The sequence below is a fragment of the Aythya fuligula genome, chromosome 3, assembly GCF_009819795.1.
Source record: "Aythya fuligula isolate bAytFul2 chromosome 3, bAytFul2.pri, whole genome shotgun sequence".
NCBI classification, from domain to species: domain Eukaryota; kingdom Metazoa; phylum Chordata; class Aves; order Anseriformes; family Anatidae; genus Aythya; species Aythya fuligula.
Window position 1 is genome coordinate 40196743 of NC_045561.1, and position 24645 is coordinate 40221387.

Consider the following 24645-nt stretch of genomic DNA (forward strand, 5'->3'; position numbering starts at 1 on the left):
TGGCACATGGCACAGCGACCAGCACTGCAACAGCAGGGTGGCAGCACCTGCTGGAAAGAGCAGTGGGAGCTGCTCCTGTTCACAGCAGCTCTGCCTTCTGGTGACGGAAGGTGGCTGTGAAACAGCCACGCTTGTAAATCATGCTTCATTGCCTCGTCATTGCCAGACAAGTGGAGTCCCAGCATGAGCAGCGCCAGGACAGGGTGTGTAGACAGTACATAACCGCAGCACACGCAGGTTCCAGTCCTACGCCGAGCTATGGAGGTTTTACCTACAATAAGCTAAAATACAGAAAACAACAGAAACAACACATCTATATTTGATCTTTAGAAGCCATCCTGAAGCCGTCCTCCAGAGCCGAACCATACCAGTGACCATGCAGTCAATGACCTTGGGAAATTCAAATGTGAATATATATATTATTTTCTCTCTTTTCTACCAAAATCTCACCTAACTTAAATAAATAAAACAAATAACATTTCCTCCAAATGCAGAGCAACCACCTGAATGTCTGTTTCTGCCGGGTGGTTTTGCAGCTGCATCAGCAGCCCACTGCTGTTTGTCACAGCCCTGCTGAGGTGGCAGCACACTGGCACGAGAGTGGGAAGGGTGGCAGTGCTGGAGGCTGGTATTTCACCAAACATAACATCAAACCACAGCTGTAGCATGCCTTCCGCTGCCTGATAGCAGCAGTTGCAAAGCAGACTGCTTGCAGCTGCTTTCCTGCCTACCCATCAAAAGCAGTACGGAAACAGCCAACAAACAAGATGAAAATGTATTAAATCTAAAACACAGCCAGGAAAAGGTTTCTCCAGTGAATTTTATTTGGGGCACATGTTCCAGACCACAGCTGTTGCCTATTCTACACAGTGGCCCGTGAAAACGTGCAACTCTGCCCCCTGGGAAAGGGAGGAGCCTGAGCAGCAGCATCCCTGCTAGGAGCAGCCTGTATTTTTGAGGGTCCACGGCAATTTCACCTCTGGTCCAATTTTGAACATAGAAATTTTGTATAAATTATATTTTCAAAGATAGTGGTAAACCATTCAACATTATTAAACATGTAGCATTACCATTTTCTGAAAGCAATAAGCAAAACTTTGTTTTTTATTGAAGACAACTAACTGGTAAGTCTTAGTCATACGAAGTCCAGGCTGTGGACTAGCTGTGGTGAAGTGCCTAACTGACAAGCCATTCAGGTCATGTCTACAAAAAGAGAAGGGAGAGAACAACTGCAAAAATGTTTTCTGACAAAGCCCTTTCAAAATAGAGTTCTTAATTCTAAAGATATTACCATGTTTAAGAGATGTGTATTCTTTCAAATAGAGTAAATGCCACTCTTGCCTATCAAAACATCTCCAGATGTTGGCTGCTTCCACCAACACATTGCCACAACGTTATTTTTGCTATTTTTAAAAGTCATTCTAAACTACATTCAGCACATTTTTTTTAATCTAGTCCACTATTTATGACAAAGAGATTCTAATTTATTATCCGCTTTGAAATGCTGAGGAAGCGGAAGAGCCATTATGAAAGCAACACTAATGAAAAAGGGCAATCCTGGCCACAGCATTAATGCTCATTAAGGATGTCCAGCACGAGATCTGCTGATGCAGCCAGTGCTCGCACGGCTGGCTGCCTGGCCCAGCAGTTGTGCCAGTGTGGAGCAATCCCCGTTGTGCATGGAAACTGATGGTGGAGAGGGACTGAAAGTCATCCCAGAGATTGGCTCAGACGTAACCACCCGCCTCAGTATAGTGAGTAAATGAGGGAGAAAAGACACAGATAGTATCCTGGCTTCACCCCGATAGCTTGGAACGCCTTTCGGCTGCTAGACTCCTACGAACACCACCAGGACCAAAGCATCCCACCTGAGGGGTGGGGTGATTGCCTGTATTTGGGACTGCACTGCACAAACACAGTATCTCCTATTTAAATATTACTTTGTACAGGCAAATGCGATGTAGGTGTCAGACCGTCAGCTATTACAACACCTCAGAGCTTGACCTTATCAGAATATCATTTACAGCCACACAGTTTTGACATATTACATACAACAGCTGTACAGTCCATAAATTAATTACTCTTCTGATGGCACAGACTATCAAATGAAGTGGTTCAAAGGGAATCTGAAGGGACAGTTTCGTATCTGTGTCATTCCTTCAAGTCTACTTGTCAGAGTATTTTGTACTCTCAATAAAATGGGTCATAATAGTAAACACCATAGTCTGTTTACATATATAGGATTGAAATATTGTGAAATCCTAATAAGACAGGACTTACAACCTATGCTGTTGGAAGAACGTAATAGATATCATACATATCAAAAAACAAAGATGGAACTTTTGGAACTTTTTACTTCTGTTGTTTTTCAGTTTTGTTCTCAGTATCATATTTCATGTTCACTTTAAAACTCGGTGAACATAACACGGAAGACTGTCTGAAGCAGATCATAGGGAGAGAAAAATGACCACTAAGAACAAGCCATGCTATTTCCATGAATTATTTGGTACAGAATTGTCATTAAAAGGAACTAGTGTGGTTTAAGCACAACCAAAGAGGTCAAGGAGACCTTCGAAACAAATCAAAAAACTAAATATGCCACAGTAGAAATCATGTTTACTTGAAAGTTTGAATGACATTACTGAAATGAAATTAGATATTGATTTCCGATTTATTCTTACAGCAGGAATGTTAATGTTACTAAAAACTGACACAACTGATACCTTTGCCAGTGTCTCTGGAGAAGGAAAGAAAAAAAAAAAAGGGATAACCAGAAAACAACAAGCAACTTACCACTGTAATTAGTTGTTTGACAGGTCAAGACTGAGGTCAACTTTTTAATACAAAAATATACTTTGATATTGCCAGAAAAAAAAATAAATTTATACATCAAGAAAAATAACTTCTTCCTCTGCACCATCAATCCTGTTAGAACAGTTAAAGGTCAAAGCAAGAACAAAAAAGCTAATTAGAGGAAGAAAAACAGAAAATGTTTTGGTGTGCAGTGACAAAGGTCTAACCAAACTGAGGGATAAAACAGCTGTGGTGTACTCTGGACAAGGACATACCATGCCATGGGGCCAAAAAAAAAAAAAAAAAAAAAAAAAACCACTACATAGCAAAATAGGGGCAAAAAAAACCTACCACCACCAAACAAAACAAAACAAAAACACAGTGAAATGGAGGAGGTCCTTGGTAACATTAAGAAATATTAAGAAATATAGTTGTATTTTTCAAGAATCCAGCTTACTACTAAAGCTTCAGAGACCTACCAAAGTTCAGAAGTGACAGGAATTTGATGGTATCAGATTACATAAGATCCATTTTCATACACAGCAAAACCATCAGCCCAGGAGGTGATGTTGGAGGCAGCAGTATATGGTCAAGTTCACTGTGCCCTTTTCTTTTCCAACCAGAAGCCTCTGTATTCCAGATCCACCTAGCCATCTTTGAGTGTTTAGTGCTGGAAAACAAGAGTACAATCCAAAACATACTGAAGCCAATAGGGACATATTGACTGGAGCAGAAATTTAATCCAGCCTCAGATGAAGAGTTTATTCATCTGTTCTTTGAGAAGGATGAAAGTCTATGTTCTAAGTGGATAAAATACCAGAGATTATGGGACCAAATTAAAAACAACTTCTTCCCTAGCAGAGAAAATGAAACCACTGACTGCTATAAACTCTGAAGGGCACAGGATAAGCAACAAAATTTGCCCTGTCATTAGCAACACACAGGAACTAAATTTGTATTTTCTTAATTTTAAAATATTTTCTAAATACAAGTGGATATTCCCAATCCATGCAGCCAGTAGACTTCGTGTAGACAGCTGCACACTTACATATGTGCAGGCTTACATGATCAAGACTGATGAGAGAATAATTTCACCACAAGATTTTTAGACAAACTATTTAATTTTTTCTTTATGCAAGTCTCTGGGGCTTGTGTTTGTGTGCTTATTTTTAAGCACCAAGTGCTATCCTACAAAAAACTTGAGAATATTGTTTAGTTTTGAATTATACATTCCCTATGAAATGGACTGTAAACACTTTTTTTTCTTATCAGCTTGCAAGATGATGAAAGCACTCCATAAAGCTTTGGAGAATCAAAGGACAGGACCTGGCTATATGGCTTTTAAATTATGGACATTGTAAGGCATTGTTATATTTATAGTCTATGTTTTTCCTTAGTATTCCAAAACTTCTGAAGTCAGTGAGATGACCTCAAGACAGTCTTCATACACGAAAGATGTACCAAACCTAGTAAAGTGCTCTGAATTAGTTACCAAAACCAATATGTTTGGATATTTGTTTTTAAAAGCATATATACCATAGGTTCCATTTGACCATCAAAATACTCAGTCCAAGGCACCCCAAAGTTCCCACGTTCTTCCTTTTTCTAATCCTCAGCCAAAACAATTCCATTGTTGTGTTTTCTTTTTTGTCCTTTTTTTTTTGTTGTTGTTGTTTTGTGTGTTTTTTTGTGTGTGTGTGTGTGTGTATGTTTTGTTTTGTTACATTTTTAAGTCCACTCCACAGCTTCTGAAGTTTGCCAAAACAAAACTTTAGAAGACAAAGTGTATCAGCCATTTATTTTACAATGAGTTTGAAATCAACACAGTAGCTTGCAGTACAGTGAGCAATGGACAATGCTGTATCTTCAGTACAAGTTTTATTTGGTAGAAGTGCTTTGCCTCATATCTCTATAAACAGAAAGACTAAGCTATTTCCTTCAACCAGCGCTAGAGAGTTACTAAAATAAGATAGTACGCCTGTAGCAAAATCTACTTGAAAGCAACAGACCTGTGATACTAGACATTTTGACAGGCGTAATAGTTCTCCATTGGCTGTACTTACAGCTTAAATATGTCTTTTCTATTTTCAGCATAAGTGAAGGCTACTACTGGAAAGCACACACTACCAAATTATACTGCAGGACACCAGAAGGAAAGGAGTGATATTAGGTAACAGTAAGAAGACGGACTGAAATATCAAGGAAAGAAAAATTCAGACCTTTTTTCTGAAGTCTTCTTTTGTGTTTTATGTTTCTACAGGCATCATTTGAGGTTGCATTCAGGTTGCTTCAAATTTATTGCCTTGTAAACTAAGAGTCATCATCCAATCAAATATCTAGTTTGTCACTTCTGTCAAATTGCCTAGATTCTGCCACCTCATAGGAAAATAAAGTGCAAAGTTACATGATGTTAATCATTAATAAATCATTTGTTGCCAATCACTCGAGCAGTACTTGAATAGCTAAGATATTTACATTTTAAACAAATATATCTGTATCTCAAAAATAATCCTTAATATAACTGCTTTGCTTTTCTCCCACCACCACAATACAACTCCTTGTTGTCTTTGGCCCTGCGAGGTGGCTCACAGTGAAGACCAGCCCCTTCAACACAAACTCAGGAGACAGCAGATGTTGATCACAAATGATGACACCTAATATCTTTAAAGATTTTCTGAACAGAGGACTTACAACAGATTTTATTTCAGTGTCCTGACAAAATTCCAATCACTTTTTTTTTTCTTCTTCACCAAAGGAGAATTTTATTAAATAACGCATTTAAGAGGTAATTAGGCAACTGATTTTAACTATTTCATCACTATCAAGTGGTCAGGGTTTGCTCTCATGGAAGCCAATTGCAGGTTTTAAAGCATACGTGCAATCAGATGAAATCAGTTTGATCTTACAGCATTCTTCAAGAGCCATGAAGGATACAAGTGTTGGAAGGAGGTGGAGAGAAGTAGAGAGAAGGATTAAATTAAACAACAGTTTGTAGGAAGTATCTTGCTGGTTTTTTTTTGTCTCCACTGATGAAATCAGGTCTATGGCATTAAAACCGATGTGAGAAAACAAAACACAGCTAATTTGCATTGTCTCCTTCCTTTTCTCATTTAAAAATCAATTGCTATGTCCTTCAGCAGCAGATGCGTTAGAAGGAAAATAGAGCAAAACCAATAAGCTGAATTTGCATCCTGATCCTAATCACCAGCTCCGAGAGCCACACAAACTCGTCTGTTGCTACAGCGGACAAGGAGACCTCTCACCAAGGTGAACGAAAGCAGCACCTTGTGCTGCTCACCTCTCTGCCCCACGTGTAGGTGGGTATACACATGGTGCAGAGCAACTTGATGCAGTCAGGACAGAGCACAGTGCCCACCCTCCCACAGAGAGCAGGGAGCCAGGCACTGCCTGTGGGATCGAGCCCAGCCATCCCCGAAACGCTCCCGGTAATGCTTCCAGAGGTCTGCTTACAAAGTGCCACCCTTCAGTAAAAGGATTAGAGTGGAAATAGCCCACACTTGGCATGAAGCTCTTTAGTTGGGGTTTGGTTTGGGTCACTGGCAAATTAGCAGTTTAAACTAGATTCACTGTTGGCAGATTTGATTTGGTAGGAAGGACTAAGCCTGGGCGGAAGGGGGACACAGCACTTCACACAGCCTGCCTCTTGAGCAAAGCAGTGGACAGACCAGAAGTCAGCGAAACACTCCAGCTGAAGGAACAGGGAGCAGAGACTTACCTCAAGGCTATTAGTTTACTCTGCTGTCATTTAACATTGTACAGCAATTCCTACAAGATTTTAAAATAAGGCATTCTCACAGATACAAGATATAAAAATAACATTTTAGTAAAACTGCAGCTAAGCAATATTTGGACAACATGCTACCATAAATATTATATGACACTATTACTCCTTCTTTTATAGCGTTATGTTCCCAGTGATTGATTCTCAGGGCTACTTCTGTAAAAAGAATAGCTATTAATATTATTCCATCAGAGTTTTAAAATAGTTGTTTTTTCAAATTATTTGAGTATTCTATAGTTCCCACATTTGTTTTGCTAGAAAGGGAAGTTTTTAATAAATTCATAAAGATGGCATAAATAAAATTATGCTGGCTTAATTTCTTAGTTTCTTAGATAAAAATGTTTTATGGTATCGTAGGGTCAGTAGAAGTTTTTAGGGTCAGTAAAAGTTTTACTGATGTGCTTCTTCAACAGATAATTTCACTGATGGCTATTAAAGCACTAGGTGGGTCTACCTGTGAAAATTATTTCGTATTAAATAGTAGTACATTGAGTTCTGTCATTTTTTTCTCCTAGGAAAATGTAAACCTGAAAATTGGTCCACTGCAGTTCATTCATTACCAAAGTCTGAAATACTATTTAACTACCAGAGACATTTTCCTTACAGTAAAAAATGTCACTAATTTGTCATTTATATATTAGCTCCATCTTAAAAATTGAGATGGTATAATTGAAGTCTAAAAAAAAATAGAGATCTTTGTAGTTAATAATAGAGAGTCATCTTTTCCCACGTAGGCTGCTGCCCCAGTACTGTTGTAGATATGATCCCTCATGTTATGGAGTAAAGTGAACTAACTCCAGAAGCAAGGCATTCCCTTTTTCAGTTTATTATATTGGGTTCCTTCCCAATGAATATTGGGTTCCTTCCCAATGATCTTCGCAACGCAGCACTGTCCGACACAAAACATGAGTGTCCTGAAGGTGCTCTGCTGCCTAAACAACACACAGAGCAGTTCAGGTCCACCTGAACTGGACACAACTGACAATAAACATTGATGCATCCACTACTCTGGGTTTGCTTTTGAAATGTTCCCATGAAAAATAGGGAACATTTCCAGAAAATAGGGATTTATGTGAGGGGAGGAGTGCTAGCTTCCTATCAGGGCAGTGGAGTTCCTTCTACAATTGCAAACATATTTCTCAAGGTACAGGAGAGCCAAACTGGAAAGAAGCTCCACATAGGTCAGCTGGATACAGACACTAGATAGCAGGCTCTGTTCAACAAGATAGCAGCTTGAACAGAACAACTATAAACAGTGTCAGTTTAAATTAAATACATTTGTTTAAGCCATATGTTATATGACAGGTATCAGCCGCATCCAAGAATGTAAAATTTATGAAGCGGATGTTAAATATAAAGCCATCCTAAAAACATTCAACTAGTGGGAGGGGGACCATATTTTCTGGTCATCTTTTGTTTGTTAAATCAGAATTCTTCTCAGTTCTGCCCTAACCACCCCTTAACACTGCACCCCTGAGCTGTACTATTTTCATGCTTTCTGCCTTTGCAACTCTGAGGGCTGCTAACTTCCTGTTTTTATTAAATGAACACAGAAATCCTCTTAACCATGATTTGCAGCTTCACTAAGAGTGGCTTTAGGGAAAACCAAACTCATGAAGCATTCACCATACAGCCATTTCCCTCAGCAATACAGCTGACAATGTTGTAGAAAATAAAATAATAACAAAGCGCTATGCAAGGTCTCCCCTAGCAAGAGGCTGGCTGGAGCTTTGGCACTGAATGCACAGCTCTTGTTAAAGGTCACTGTAGTTTGGCGTTTCAGAACGCTTAGTTTAACATTCACAACAAAATGAACAAAGCGCCTTATTTTTATGGCTCATATTGATTGTTCCAACGCACGCTGATCCTATCTTCTACAAACACAGCCAGGATTTAATTGCACTGGAGCATTAAGCAGACAGCCTTTAAAAACTCTCTTCCACTAAACCTGAGCACCTGTTTGAGCTGCAACTGACTGCATCAGAAAGGACCGCAGCAGGTGCTACGCTGCAAAACAACCTGTATTCCTATATGTGGGAAGAAACATTCACAAAGTAATTTCAAAACACGTAACTGAGAAGAATTAGGAGTTTGCCTTTTTAACCTTCCCATAGATGAACACAATTCCAGCTTCCTAAAAAAATAACCATATTCCCATTTCTAGGTATTGCTACATTATTCCTAGCACAGCTAGTAGGGGCTGCGTATTAACAGCGACACATCTAAATAAATTATCAGTGCAAAATTCCAAGTGTCAGCTAAAGCTGACAAAAATGTGTGCATATATATATTTACTTCTATCCATTCTTCTAGATGTATGCCAAAATTTTGTGCCTGTTAAGACCTTAGTTCTTCTTGGATCACGAAAACAAAGCAGTAAAGCATATCAATGAAAACAAGCTCGCATTTTCCATACTGAGGAAGCAGTCAAATTTCCAGTCCCCTGTAAATTCCAAAGAGGTAATTTATTTGGCATGCCCAATAATGCAGAGGTACAAAATAGCATTCCAGACACCTCAAGCAAAGACCAAAGCACAAGCCACATGTGCCTGGACCACCCCACACCAAACCCTCTCCTACCGGCAGGCAGGATTTCTCCACGTTAGCTGACATTTTGTTCCCCAAACAACACCAAGCCTTGCACTGAGCAAGGCCCTTCCTGAGGCAAACCACTCGGCTGCAACGCTTTTCCAGTGAATATGAGACAAGAACTGCTTCCAGCTCTGTGACAGACGTGACACACACCAGCCCCGCAGCCTCTCCGAAGCAATGATGAGTACCGGAGAGCACCACAGAAAGAGACGCTGTGAACTCCCAGCAGTGCCTGCACAAAGGGTTTGGCTCAATTTCTTAACTCCTCCAAGGGAATCGCCTGTAAATAATGGCACTAAAGCTGCCTGCTGCTCTTTATCGACATGCACAGAAGTTGCCACTCCACAGGTGTGGGAACAAAGTGGAAAATGGGTATGTTCAACACTATGCACCAAAAAGGAAATAATACACACTGTACATTAGCAGGAAGGGACAAGAGAGGGACAACCAATCCCTTTATTTTCTTTAAATATTTGCTTTTATCCTACTGTTTTAGGGTTTTTGTTGCTGCTGGTGGTATTTGTTTGTTTTTGTGGTGGTGGGTTCTTTTGTGTTCTTTTGTTTGGATGTTTTTTGCATATTTGTTTATTTGTTTCAGTACAGTGGACAAGCAAGTAACGTAAACCAGGCACGTGGAAAATGACTGACACCAACACTGAGCAACTAACCACACCAGGTCCATATTACCTTAAGCCACCACAGCTCCAAAGCCACTTAAGCCCAAATTTATTTTAAAAGTTTGCAATTTCAATTTGCAGATATATTTATATTCATATATATGTCTATATATATGAATATATATATATATTCATATATATATATATGTATATATATATGAATATAAATGTGTGTATGTGTGTATGTGTGTACATATGCATGCATCTGCAACCTAAAAAAACAGGTAGCCATCTGGTCACTCAAAGCAGCTCTCAGGATGCATAAAGAACAAGGCCAGCACCAAGGTAGTGCATCTGTACAATGATCATAAAAGAGAGGAAGGAAGTACTGCATAAGTGAGAACACAGAATGCTAATAGGTGAGTCACTTCTGGATTCAGTAGTTTTGAGACCCCTTTTGGATATGAGCCATTGGTCAAGGGGAGATTACACTCACATCTCTATAGAACTCTAGAAAGAGTAACAGATCTTGACTCACCCTCCTCCTTCTGAGTCACTAGGCATCCTTTCCTTTATTTGATGGCACTAATTAAAACCATGCTCACCTGTTCAGAGAGTAGCAACAATATGCCTAGGGCTACTTGACTAAATGTCTACAGAGAAGAATCAAGCCTGGAATTGCCTATCATATCAGCACAGAGAGTACTAGTCAAAACTCTCAACTGTGGACAAGACTAAACATTTTCCACTTAGAAAATAATTTGAGAAGTATTATTGCACATGGTACAAAGATAAATTACAGACTATTAGAACATGTTGTCAGGCAGATTGTGTCCCACTTCCTTTTCCTCCTCATCCAACACTGAACATAAATCACAACTAGTTATTTCAAATATAATCAAACCCTGCCTGACATTGAGACTTGCTGATGCCTTCACTCTGCCCATCTCTCTTCACCATTAACTTGGAGGAAAATTTAAAAAAAAAAAAAAAAAAAATACAAAACACAACAATTGCATCCCCCAAACACACAAGCAAAGCAACAAAAAAAGCCACACTAACGAGAAAAAAAAAAAAAAAAAAAAAAAAAAGCCAGTATGCATACATAAGGGGCTGGCAACTCTACAGTGAGAGGAGCATTCGGAAACGGTATACCAACTTCCAGACTTCTTATAACATGCACGAGTTTTAACCTTTCCATGATTATACATTTTCACAGCAGGTTAACATCTACCATCTCACTTTTAGAAAAAGAAGCCACTAACAATTGCATATGCAGCACATGCACTGCCAAGCATATGCATTACTGAGTGCAGGGAATTAGAACAGTCTGAGTCAGTTACTGGTGTGATTAGACATTTTATACACATTGTTCTGTTCCTAAGCCTTCTCATCTCCTAGAATTACAATTACTGGTATAGGGACCACATCTGGAAAAAGAACTGTATAACTTGTTTTTAGACAACCACATTTCTTGTATGGTGGCTAAAAATCTTCCAGAATTTCTCCTATAAACATATTTCCAGTAATTTCAGCTCTCCCACACAGTCTTTGCTCCTATAGCAATAGGTTTCTGCAGAAAAGTATGATTATTTTTTTTAAATAACTCAGACACGCATTTCTCTTGCATGATGAATAGTTTTCCATATTAAGATGACAACACTAGCACTGAAGCGTCCTATCACAGCAGGCAATTAAGAAAGAGATTCAAATGAAAAAAAGTGTTAGTATCGCAAAAGACTAGCTGTTGCCACATCACAAAATACAAATAGATCAAGAGAAAGATAACATTTGATAGGTAGACAATACAAAGGCTAAAATTGCCAGGTGGGATGGTCAGTGAGGGAGGAGGAAAATAAAGGAAGAGAAGTACTAGCACGCACAAATCTTAATCAGTGAATTCATCCATCCACCAAAACCACCTAGTACAGAAAGACTCAGCAATTGACCGTATCTGTGAGTTTAAGAGCTCAACTTCCTCTATTTCACTGCCAAGGAGGGCTGAGCCTGGCCACATAATGCAGAACCCAGCTGGGTGACATTGACTGCGCACACCAACAGCAACCTGGGTGCAGGCAGCGAAGGTTGCAAGCTGAAACAAAACCATATACCAACTGCTAGCAGCGACGTGACAGCTGAAGTACTCCTTTGCTCAGCAGACACAGTCACCGCCAGTCTAGGGGCAATGAGGATGCTGTTTTAGAGCTGGTTCTGGTATCAGGAAGGAGAGCTGGCCAGGGGTTCAAGTCATTCAGGACTGGTCACAAGCTAACCCTGGCCATGTCACTCCACAGAAACACGTCAAACTGTCTAGAATTTAGGAAAGGCAAACCTCAGGAAACCTACTGGCATTTGTTAATGTGACTGATGAGCTGAAAATTTTCAGAACGGTTACAAAGCAACTGAAAGCCCTTCCCAGCCTTTGGGCTTGCTTGTCAAGCTAAAGAAAAAACTTGGTGGGGAGGATTTCTCACTACCTGGACTGTGATTATAACCTTACTTGTAATGCTAAAGATACACAGAAAACCTTCTCCTACAAAAATGGACAAAAAGATTAAGAAAAGCAAGCATGTTTCAGAGCTTACAGGCTACAGAGTAAAAACAGCTAGAAGCCTACTTGAGCTGAACCAGAAAAAGAAATAATGGACATATTACTGTTCCTATGCATTTAAGCTTCAAAAAATAGAAAGACAGGCAGCTATCTACTCACTGAGGCTGAAAAGGATGCTAAGGGAAAAATAAGCAGGAACAAACACTGAAATGTACTTTGCCTTCCATTTCAATAAATATAATAAAATGATACACTGAAAATGAGGCTTGGATAATGGTTATTACCACATACAGTGTGGAAACAAAATTAGAACATTTACAAGAAAGAAATAAGGGGATCTGGATAATCTCCATCCCACAATGCTGAAATAATTGGCACACAGAACAATGACAGATACGCCAAAAATCATTAAGAGAGGGAGAGGGGGAAAGGAAGTAGTTTGGGAGAGAGGGAAAACAATCTTGGCGCTACAAATATGACCTTGATAACACAAGATCTGAAAAAGAAGTTGAGGAAATGTAGTAGTGAAATGAATGGTGAAATGAAAATTAGACAAATTTGATTTTAATGGGGGTAGTTTATTCATCAAAAAGGGTAATACAGTGAACTTAAAAAAGAATCACAGAATCACAGAATTTCTAGGTTGGAAGAGACCTCAAGATCATCGAGTCCAACCTCTGACCTAACACTAACAGTCCCCACTAAACCATATCCCTAAGCTCTACATCTAAATGTCTTTTAAAGACATCCAGGGATGGTGACTCCACCACTTCCCTGGGCAGCCTGTTCCAATGTCTAACAAAAGTAAAGCAAGAGCTGATGTGATCCCTCTTTGAACAATATTTAAGGTGGAGACCTATAAGAGTTGAAAGATGAACAAAGCACTGGCTGAAGGAAAGGCAATAAAAAGATATCCAGAAAAAGAGACAGTACAGTGTTCTTTAGGTACTGTTAAATTAGTTATTAGATAATTTATGTACTGACAAAAAGCAAGTACCCACTAATGACTTCTGGAAGAAAAAAAGTTAGGAGAAGAAATTGTTCCTGAAACCATCTCACAGAAATTTGTCAGTCTTTTGCGTTGGCTGGAGCAATGCAAATGCAATGAAATTTGCATACCAAATGAAAACCTATTATGAACAATGACTTTTGCTATGGTCAGGGACCCATTAACAGGAGATGAAGGGGGGAAGAGAGATCTCAACACAAAAGACCATATACTCCTGTTAGCCCTCATAACAGCTGTTCGATACTGATGCTTTGCAGTTATTCTACAAAAAAGAAAATGTATTTTTAGTAGAAACCCAGGAGCAATCAATTATATAAAGTACCGGTAAACCACTATTTGAAATTTTATATGGTTGTGGTTACCTAATTCAAAGCAAAACAAAAACACATAAGAAAAATGGCATGCTTCCCCTCAAAAACTATTTAATTGAAACAGGTGCAGAGAAGACTACTCAGAGGATTGAAAAAAACTATTTTACAGGGGAAGCTGAAGCACTTGGAACGCTTTAGACTAACAACTACATGCTAAAAGCAACACAACCCTGTAGGTACATCTTGTGTAGAGTAGATAAGACTTCATAGGGAAAGGATGGCTTGTTCCGAGTGGAAATGCAGAGGCCAGTTCCAGCTCAGAGAGTGGAACTGTCTTTCAACCAAGATGGGGCAGATAAGGGGAAAAACCTGATAATCCATTGATTATCTGAGACAGAAAAAAATAAAATCTTCAACAACTCGCTGTTTGGCTCAGGCATGGAAGGGCTCCCTCTGCCCTGAAGCAAGAGATATGACTCCAGCCATAGTGATGGAGGACAAGCAGTACTGTAGTGGGAAACATCAGCAAGGTCTGCATGGCACCTCACTCGTATTTTTAACTACCGTTCAAGTAATATTTTTTTTCTGGATCACACTTCCGTAGTTCAGGTACTGTCTATTCCCCACTTATCCCTTGTTATAACAGAGGTGTAAGACAATGTCTCTGACCCTTTATGCTGCTTCTGTGGGGCACACTACAGTTTATTCATCATTTCCATCTTTCATGAAGGCTTTCAATTTGTTAGAATGCAGAGAGAGAGCTAGCAACAGGCTCAACAAGATTTAAACTTTTCTTTTTTACATGATTGTTTGGGGAAATTGTCCCCTTCAGTCCTCCAATCCTGAATCGGCCGTACTTTAATAGTCCATTACAAGAAGAGAAACAAATCTCAATATTTACTTTTTGTTGAACTATCAGATAAACGCTCGGTCTATTTCTGTTCTATTCACATTCTCCCACAATTTCCATTACAAGGTATGCACTGAGCACTTTGACAAGAAGTTCCCCACCACTAAGAATCTTAGTGCTAGAAGAAAAAGGAAATATTTAGTTAGGTTTTGGTTTCAAGCAGAAATACATTTTCAAAATTAAACTGGAATTTCCCCCCACATCTTACTCCTTTGCAACACAGGCTCACACATTCAACCAACTCAGAGATATAAACCATAAATTTTGCTAAGTGAATCTGAATCCCATTTAGCTGGAAACAGCTTTGGTTTGTTTAACTGTCCTGAACTACCAGTAAAACCTGCTATACTGCCCTTCTGATTAAATTGGTTAGAAATGGCTCGTGGTAACTTTTATTCACAGGTTTGCACGGTATCCAGCAAACAGGACTATCTGCACTGCATACAATATACAAGATACTGTTGCATCTAAAATGAACTTGTTAATCATTAAATTGTAAAGATAACATTGATATATGCTATGCTGCTTATTTTCATATCCTTAGTAAAACGTAAGGCCTAAAAAGGAAGTCTGTAGGATGCATGCCAAAAACGTTTGGTTTTCAGAAAATTTATGTATTATCTTTCACATAGTAAACCCTCTTAGCCTCTACTTGCTAGTACAACAGTGTTCTTCTGGCAAATTAACCAACTTTTTCTTCCAGTTTCTGCTCCTTTTGTTCTGCTTTTTTTTTTTTTTTTTTTTGAAAATGAGTTCATCTTGCCATACTCTGTAACAGCTTGCAGTAGTTATCTTTGAAAAAAGTTCCCTTTTTCAACTCACAAGCATGACTGCACCCTATTTAAAGATGAGCTTCATCTCTCCAAGTTTCTTATTAAAAAAGAGTTGATGATGTAATGCAATGTAATGGTAATCCATGGAAAAGGGTTTATAGTTCTCTGAAAGCAGCAGGCTACTGTCGAGTCCAAAGCAGTTTAGAGATGAACTATGAAAGGAGGAAAGCACATTTGATTTGCGTAACTGATTCTGATTTTATCCCTAGTCAGTAGTGACTTTACAGTCAATAAATGAAACAAACATAACTGAAAGGAAGACTAAAAGGGGAAAACTAAAAAGGGAAAAGCTATGCAAAACCTACTTTTAGCTTTTTTAAAATTATTATTATTATTTTATTTATTTCCTCATTCTTTATCTAAAGTATGAGGGTCATACCTCCTTGAAAAACCTTGGCAAGACAGCTATATAAGAACAATTATCACAGGCATATAAAAGCCTGAAACTATAGTCCTATATTAAAACTATCGTCCTATAGTTAATACCTACCTTTCTTCATTCTATGTTCAAGTGTTGCTGTTTACAAGTCAGCAACCTGTATCTCATTTCTCTACTATTCCAAACCTGAACAACACCCAAAAAAAAAAAGCCAAGACTTTCCAGCAGAAGTGCTAGAAGTGTTTCACAAAGACTTCTTTACAGAGAAGCACTGGCTTTTTTTCTATTTCTTGATTAAATACAAGCATAAAGACAGTATATAACTTATTCAAGACTTCTGAGAGTATTTGATGTTTCTCTCTCAACAACTCTCCTGGATTTGTAGGAATGTAGCTAGTACCACTTCCAAGTACCCTGGTCCTTTTCTTTCCTTCCCTTCTACAAAACAAGATGTGGTTATGTTTGACATCACATTAAAACATTCTGTATTTTTAAACTGGTTTGAAAATATACTGCAGCAAGTTAATTTTGTTTGGGAATTACATATAGGCAAAAGCAAACGCAGCAACCATATACATATCAAAAGTCAAACAAACTCATCCTGGACAAAGACGTTAGTTATATATAACATTAAGAAAGATCTGTAAAATTCACTCTAACTTAAACATTTTCAAGTTTTCATTGCTACCAGACGTCCCCTGCAGTCATTACCCTCATGCCACTGGATGAAATGGCTGATGGGTGGCTTAGAGAAGGTTTCAAGCTGGCACTACTATTTAACAACTCACATTAAGCTCACGTACATCTTTTAAAACACATATGAAACACTTAGTGTTGTCAATTGCTTTTCCATATAATGTTGTGATTAGTAGCAATATTAGCTCCAGGAGCTACTGCCACCCCACTGCATTGCTTGCCTCAATGTCTCCCATGCACAGTTCATACCACCTTGCGGTACTGCTTACTCCTGCGCTACAGACCAGCTAGAAAGCTTGTACTCACAAGAAAGGAACAAAATCTCCATTCCTAGCTCAAACCAGCAACTTGATAAAAACAAGCCTACTCACGGAGGTGTACAGGATTTACCAGAAATAAGGAACTCCTTCAGAAAACTATAATATTGTTTATAAACATATATTTTAAGCAACAGGAATTTGATCATTCTAGGAATCTCAGATGAAGCAATTCTGAAACACAGCTAACTGGTTTTCTTGACCTGATGCACCCCTGAACTGTATTCGCAGCCAGGCAGTAATAGGGAGATGGCTGTGAACCTATGGGAAGACCACCAAGGCTGGTGGGAAGGCCCACTGACATATGCTTAGAAATGGCTCATGGTAACTTTTGTTCTCCAAATGAGGTTTGGAGCCAAGATCCCTCCCTCTGCCCTATCTGAGCACTAACTGCTGCTGTTCCTAGCTCTGGGGAAGCCAACAGGACTCAGTATCAGCACATGCTCAGTCCTCTAGAAAACACTGTCTCTGCCAAAGCTAGAGGTGGATCAGACATGTAGTTAAGGAGAATCAGTTCTAGAAAACACCTCCTCAAATCCAGAAGCTTCACTAAGGATCCTCTGCCTTTCCAGCCTGAACCCTGGCAGATTCACAGGTCTTTGGCTCCTGTCAGAGACCGCTACTCACACACCAACAAAATAGTCACATGGAGCTCTCATGCCACCTAGGAAAGTCAAATAGCTGCAGGAAGTTCACCATAACTGAACTTGGGAGAAAGCATCAACAAAAAAAAATCAACACCCTGTTATTGAACTCCCTGAGAATCTGCGTTCTCAGTTTCACTTGATTAGTGTCACCATTTTAACTAAATTATTCTCTGCAAGAAAGTTTTCTGGAACAAAGCCCATAAACCAATGATCCATGAAAAACAATTAGAACTACTTCCTTTTCATAAGTTGTATAAGCAGCAGAGATCCTGTCAGTTATGGCTGGAAGAAAGTCATCACACTACTTTCTTCTTATTCTCTTTCTCCTCCTTCCCCCTTATTCTTCCCCACCCATTCACCCCTTCAAATATATCACTCTTCAGTAATAAAGAGCAGTTTCCCTGCCTCTATGTATTCGGAACATATCAACCTTTGACTATGTTAAATAGAGCGTTTCCTCAGACACAGCATCTATTCTGTCCTCCTCATGCTCATACGAGCTCTATCCAAACAATCTGAAGAGACAGGATGTTTAAATTTGGGGGGGGGGGGGGGGGGGGGGGGGGGGGAGGGGAGGGAGGGAACACTCTCTGGAAGGCACAGAAAAGGAGCTTTTTAAAGAGCGTCATCTGTTCCTGAAAAGCAATCCAAATTGCGCTACTAGTTTTTGCCTACATTTCACGGCCCAGTGTAGCATCAAGCCCATCCCAAACAGTTTAATTTAGGGCTGCTGTAACCCCTCGGAGAAGTTCTCCTAGAGAACGCTTCTGACCATAACAAAACATTAAGACACCCAAGATGCACATAAGTCTAAACACTATTTATTCTTGGAGTTCAACCCTTCTCCCAGAAGTCAAGGGCAAAGGCTCCACCAGCTCCACAACTACCAGGACTCTTCAGAGTTGTTAGCCTCAACTCTAACCCCATTACTAGGAAATCCAAGTAGACCTAACTGCCGGCCCTACAATTGAGCACAATAAATGGCACTGTTTATTTGTGTATGAAGATGGTGCTTCCCTCTTCCGTGTGCCCTGCTAAGCTGGAGTGCAGTACGAATGCTGTATCCACGCTTGATGTGACTGCTTTCTCAATGCTACGGGGGCAAGCTAATACTCCCATCTTACTAAATGTTTGTTAAACCAGTTAATAAAAGTAGTATAATAAGGAGTTTCACTGTAAATTATCATCTTCCTGTTCCAAATACAAATGTGTTTTCTTGGAATTTCAAGATTTTCCTCAAACAAAAGGTGTTTGCATGGGATGGAATATCCAAGAAGGTAAAAGAGTTTGTAAAAGGGAAGCATATTTGTGTGATTAAAGCACAAAATCTATACTTAATTAACAGATTCTCTGTTCCAAGATCTGCACTTATTTTTTATTGTTCAATTAAAGGAAAAATGTGATTTTTCAGAAGCCCTACAGTAGAGAGCTACCCATATAATAACTGCATTCATATGAACTGCGCATTCATCTGCTTGAGTTTTCAAAAACCTGAGAGCCTAGGTACAAACACACACAAATCTAGATAGAAAATGTAATTTGTATTAACTTATTAACTGCCTGTCATGAAGTACAGAAGTCATCTCTTGGCTTTATCATGACCAGAGCTTTCTTTTCCTTTCCTCTTCATATATATATAATGGCATATTTCTTCAGCATTGAGCCCTTACACCTGAGCAACAGGCTTCAGTGGATCTTGTTACAGAATATATTTCTCTCAGTTTTATGCACATTACAAAATGACCCATCTATGGTAATCACGAGGTAACTACTTATTCATAGATGTTTAGCATTCCCCTAGCAGCCCAAACAAAGAACAATGTAATTTTAATCTAAACAAATGTGGCAATATTACTTCATGGAAATCATTACATTTGAGAAGCAGCAGACATTGCTGAGTGTATGTTCACAAAACAGACTCTTCCAGATTCATGCACGCACATGTACTCTCAAGAAGCCCCTACTCCTTGTAGAACAGGCTGACAAGATGTTCCTTAAAATACACGTACCTGCATCAACAGTTTGATGCATCAAAAAGTACAGAAGCAAAATGCATCTTTCACTGGAGAAATAGCTCACAGATGCACACATTAATTCTGTACCCTTAAAAATCTGTTCACTAACTGCAAAACAGAGTAAAATTAGTTCTTCATCCTTGACCAGGCAGTGAAAAAATGCTTGATTTGAAGGCCAGATACATTGTTCCAGCTAAATGCAAGCCGTAAGTTCTCAACTGACATTTGCTTTGGCGAACTCACACAAATCAAGATCGCCCATTCTGCCTTCAAAAAAGGGCTTGGGGATTTACTGTGTTAATGGGGCATTGTTCATTTATAGGTATGACAGTTCACACAAACTTGTTTTTCAATGGAAAAAGTCACAGACAAAACTATTTCAATTCCCCTTGAAAAGAAGGGGGAAGCTTTTTGTGAAAGTTGGCAGTCTCCTTTGCCTTTTCTTCAACTGAAAGAAAAAAACGTCAATGCAAGAGAAGTGGAACTAACTACACAAGAAATACTGTGAAAGCACAGAACAACCTGTCCTATAACCTGCAATTACAAGTCCCAAGCAACCTCCAAGGGACCACTAACTGGGCAGTCACAAGCAAAAAGCAAGGGGTGTCCGTGCATTGTACACAAGACAAAATAAAGCTTAGAACTCTCTGTTTCCCCACCCCAAAAATATAAATCACAGAATCACAGAATTGTCTAGGTTGGAAGAGACCTCAAGATCATCAAGTCCAACCTCTGACCTAACACTAAGAAGTCCTCCAAGGGGGAAGACTTCATACAGAGTGTACAGAAAGCTGCTGTTAAATCAACAAATAGAAGTGCTGTGTTCCCATCCAGTCCAGAAGAGAAGTTACAATATGCAAGGCACCACCTTGCCTTGCCTTTAAAAAATGATGCATTATAGCATCTGTACAGTGATCTGCGCACTCCAGCATACGCTGCAGTGGCCACAGTTGGCTTTTTTTTTTTTTTTTTTTTTTTTTTTAAATCTTGCCAATCTGAAAAGTGTTCTCGTTGCACTTCCACATTTTCTAGGGTCTATTCAACAACTGATGACAACTCTGAATCTTGGGATTAGGAAAGTTTCAAAGGCAGCTCTGTTAAATCTTTACTGTCCTCTCCCATTTAAAACTCAGCACAGCACGTACTACTACTTATTTGAGTAAACTTTGGTAATCTTCATGCAAATGCATTTGGGTGTTTCATTCTCAGGGCAGGTAGTAGAGATGAATGCTCTTTCCATGACTAGAGAACTTTCCTTGAGCTAATTGAAAACAGACGTATTTTGAGTAACAAACACTGTTGCCAATAGTCTTGTAGGGAGGCAATGCAAGAATGATTTATTGACTGTGAATATCACGTAAATCTGTCCTCAAGTAAAAGGATCATCTCCGCACAGAATAAATGTAAGTACTCAGTCATCAATGCTCTGAATTTTACATATTTCCTAACTAAGCAAAAAACCACAGCATATCCTAACCCCCTCAGAGGTTCTCACACAGCAAATTATATCTGTATTTATATCTAAATAGAGCCAGAAAGGCAACACTCAATTACAACATTGTAAAATTAGATTATATTTCATGTGTTTTCCAAGACTTCCTTCTACCATCCCATTTTCACATCACCTTTGCATTTATTACTTACTCTGTGGTCCAAGGGGAAGGCAGTAGTCAGTCAATATGCTGGAAGCTAAAAGAAGAGTTTTCTTTTCCATCTATAACAGCTGTTGTGACCTTCCTTTTTACTGCCATTTCCAGCAAGTGTTTTTGTTTCATTTTCATCTGAGGCCTGCAAATTCTGACCATTACAGGGATGGAAAACAAAAATAATTTTTTTTCATGGAAACTTTTGATGAACATCAGATGCTTGAGCAACTCTCCTGATTCATAGTGGAAGTACGTTCTACAAACTTCTTTAGAGGCACGCACAGCTTTCTTTTGTTCATCATTTGGGAGTTATCACTCTGAGGATCTGGATCTCACTTCAGCTATCTTGCATCTAACACACCATAGATTTACTTTTGAGTAAATCTACGTAAAATCTATGTTGAGTAAAATCTAAAGCTACATTCTCTGCAGACATTCACTGTGTCCTAGGCACATGCAAACTCTGACCACACTGAGCATGGTAGGTCCTCATTTGCACTGCAGCAAGAAAGTCAACATATATCAACGACTATGAATGCATTCAAAGAGAAAAACTGAAAAAAAAGAAAAAAAAGGAAGAAGAAAAAAAAAGGTAAACCACTGTAAATACTTCAGTAGCCATATTAAAATCTGGAAAAAACAAAACAAAACACCCTCTGAATCTGGTGATCCTTGAGTCAAATAATACTGGACATGAAATAACCTCAATTCTTCAAATTTGTTTTGCTGTTCTGTGACTATTATAAGCTACATTTTAGTCCTTTATGGTACAGAGTACACTTGTATCAGCTCCTCCATGGCAGTTAAGAGAAGAGCTGTGCTGAGTAGCTCTTGAAGAAGTTGATTCCAAAAGCAGAAACATAAGAAAGAAACTTGGCAATCTTGACAAGTTAGGGGAAAAAAGTGCCTTCTTTTAAAAGAAGAAATTTGCATGCCCACTTTGACTCATCAGCTGTGGACCATGCTGATGAATGTCACATTGTACTCAAGCTGGTGCCATATTTAAAGGTAACTCACCACAGACAAACTGATTTCCATGAAGCTGTCCAGTTACTTGGTGATAATTTGGGCCATTAAGAAAATAAGGCATAGCCAAATACAGTGACAAAGAAACTATAGAGGCTCCACCACCCACTACTATTGGTCCTTCACGAACTAATTGCAAAAGATTGATTTCTTTATTTCCTTCCATTCTAAACAAGAGTTTGACCCCTAGCATTGTACCTGACTGGAGAGGAGTATTAACAAGGCACTGAATACTCTCCAAGAGCAGGACTTGATTTCTGCCCTTCAATCCACCCAAGTCACTGCAAGAATGGGGCATGATGAAGCTCAAAAACATCCAACAGAGCATCAGACTTTTTAAGGTTTACCAGATGTTTAGCAAACAACTTTAAGTACAACAAAGTACTTGCAAGCTTGGCAAATGTTAACTTCTGCATCTGAAGGGCAAATTTCAGAAGCTCCACTATAAAACTGCAGTATTTGATAGTTAGCTGCATGCATATGGACGCACATAAATACAAATGACCCAGGCAGTAATGGATGGATCTACTTGTGAAATGGTTAACCTTCAAGACTTGATTTCAAGACTCTGGAAATAGCCATTTTTCCCCAAAGCAATTAGAATATCTAATTTGTAATTACTTGGTCACTTTCAGTTTAATAATGGAGAGACATTGTGCTAATCGAATACCCAGTCCTGCACTCCCTAAAGTGCAACACGGGAACAGAGGTCAATGCATACAGGCAAGGAGACTCATCAGCTAAGTAGGCTTAGTGAAATATGCTTCAGAACTGTAATTGCCTTCCAGAAATCACTAATTTTGAAGGGATTCTTATAAATCCATAATTACAGAAGAGCAAATCCTTGTCATAAAACACTGAAAACTATATTCATGCAGTTCTAAAACATTGCTTTCAACAGCATGGCCCATTGGAAAGGTATTCTTGCATTATGCTCCAACATAAACGACACTTTAATGCAGTGCCCAGGAGCAGCACTGAAGATTGTATTACGGCAGTGAAGACATGCCAGGTCAATACATGTATGATCCATCATCCCTTCGCAGTGGAAGGCAACTGGAGTCCAGTGGTGGCATTTTGCCTTTTTTTTTTTTTTTTTTTTTCCCCAGGTATCAAACACAGCTCAGTATGACATCCAATTCTACAAAACTCACACCACCTACATGATTCAATACTTAGGAATATTTAGAGTTATCCTTACCATAAGTATTGGGAAGAGAGTCCATCTGTCCTTCTATCGTTCCGTTACCTTAGGACAAAGCTACTGAAGCCCACCAACCTCAATAGTAATTGCTGCCAATTTTCCTTTTGAACCTCAGCATTCCTTCAGAACAGCTCCACTGCAAGAGACAGAAGAAAACTGCCTCTGACGTTTTGCTGGAAGAGGAATACAGCTATGAACAAAGGTTAAAACTGAAAACCTGAAACTGCTTCGCAGAGGTGTGGCTGCTGAAACCTGACATGGTTGCGTCACCAAGTTTTTACTTTGGCAAACACAGCTTCCTGAATTCAAACAAATCTTAGACAGAACTATCTTTTGTTCCAGCAATAACCAATTATTACACAGGCACGCTTTCAAGGTCGCTAGCGGGAAGAGTAAACTACACCAGGATATGTCAGTCACAAGTAATGTTTTAAAAAAGTTAACACCGAACTATACATATTTAAAGCCTCCCACACTTAGCAGGATGCAAAGTGCTTACTTCCTTCCAACTGACCACAAATAAACATGAACAAAAAGATTCACAGAAAGGCAACATTGGATATTCATATTCCTCTCTGTTACAACTTATTTCAACATTGCTTACAATCTAAATAATTCTTGTTTTACTTTGGCAAAATAGAACAAAATTAAATGTCTTGCTTGAATGATTTTGGTAGAAGACTATGTTGCCTTTAAAACAATTTCAAGAACAGGAGGAAAAAAAGTGTGTTTACCAAAGACTTTGTTCTCCTTTATATTAGGAACTTTAATGGAAATACAGATTTGAAAAAGAAGCATTTTCACAATTGCTAATAAGGACTATGTAACCTATATTTGTATCTTCTTCCAAAATAGAATAGTGCTCAAATTATAAGTATTGTTGTACTTATAAAGACATTTATATTTAATGAATGCAAAGTCAAAAATACAATCATTCCTAAAGGTATCACTTATTCTCTTCAGGAGTGCATACATTTAGATTATTACTAACAAAAAAGGGCATTAAAAAACACACAAAAAAAAGTCAGTTCTTGAAACAGACATCATAGGCAAAATTTAAAAAAAAAAAAAAAAAAAAGGAAAAGTACTGTAAAAGGAGACATAAAGCACCCTTCTTAAGGATTTAAAACAACTTCTATTAAGACAGAGGAAGATCACACCACATTTTTCTGGCAGGGAGGTTTTGTAGCTTTCTTTAAATAAGAGGATTATGACAGAAGTTAAATACAAGATATTGGACTGGACAGACACCATCATGTTCTTGTACTAAAGGTCACTAAATGTGTTGAAAGCTTTA

General features: G+C 38.8%; 1 protein-coding gene across 2 annotated transcripts in view; it reads right to left on the reverse strand.

Annotated features, from left to right (window-relative positions):
- Positions 1 to 24645, reverse strand: part of EML4 (EMAP like 4) — a 154838-nt gene that overhangs the window by 91802 nt on the left and 38391 nt on the right. Inside the window, exon 1 of one of the 2 annotated variants that reach the window (XM_032183590.1) lies at positions 23346 to 23543. The exons of the other annotated variant lie outside the window; for it this stretch is intronic. Within the exon in view, the coding sequence (XP_032039481.1) occupies positions 23346 to 23370 (25 nt within the window). The 5' untranslated portion in view covers positions 23371 to 23543. Of the gene's footprint in view, positions 1 to 23345; positions 23544 to 24645 lie in introns of those variants that run through there. 2 annotated transcript variants of the gene reach the window in all.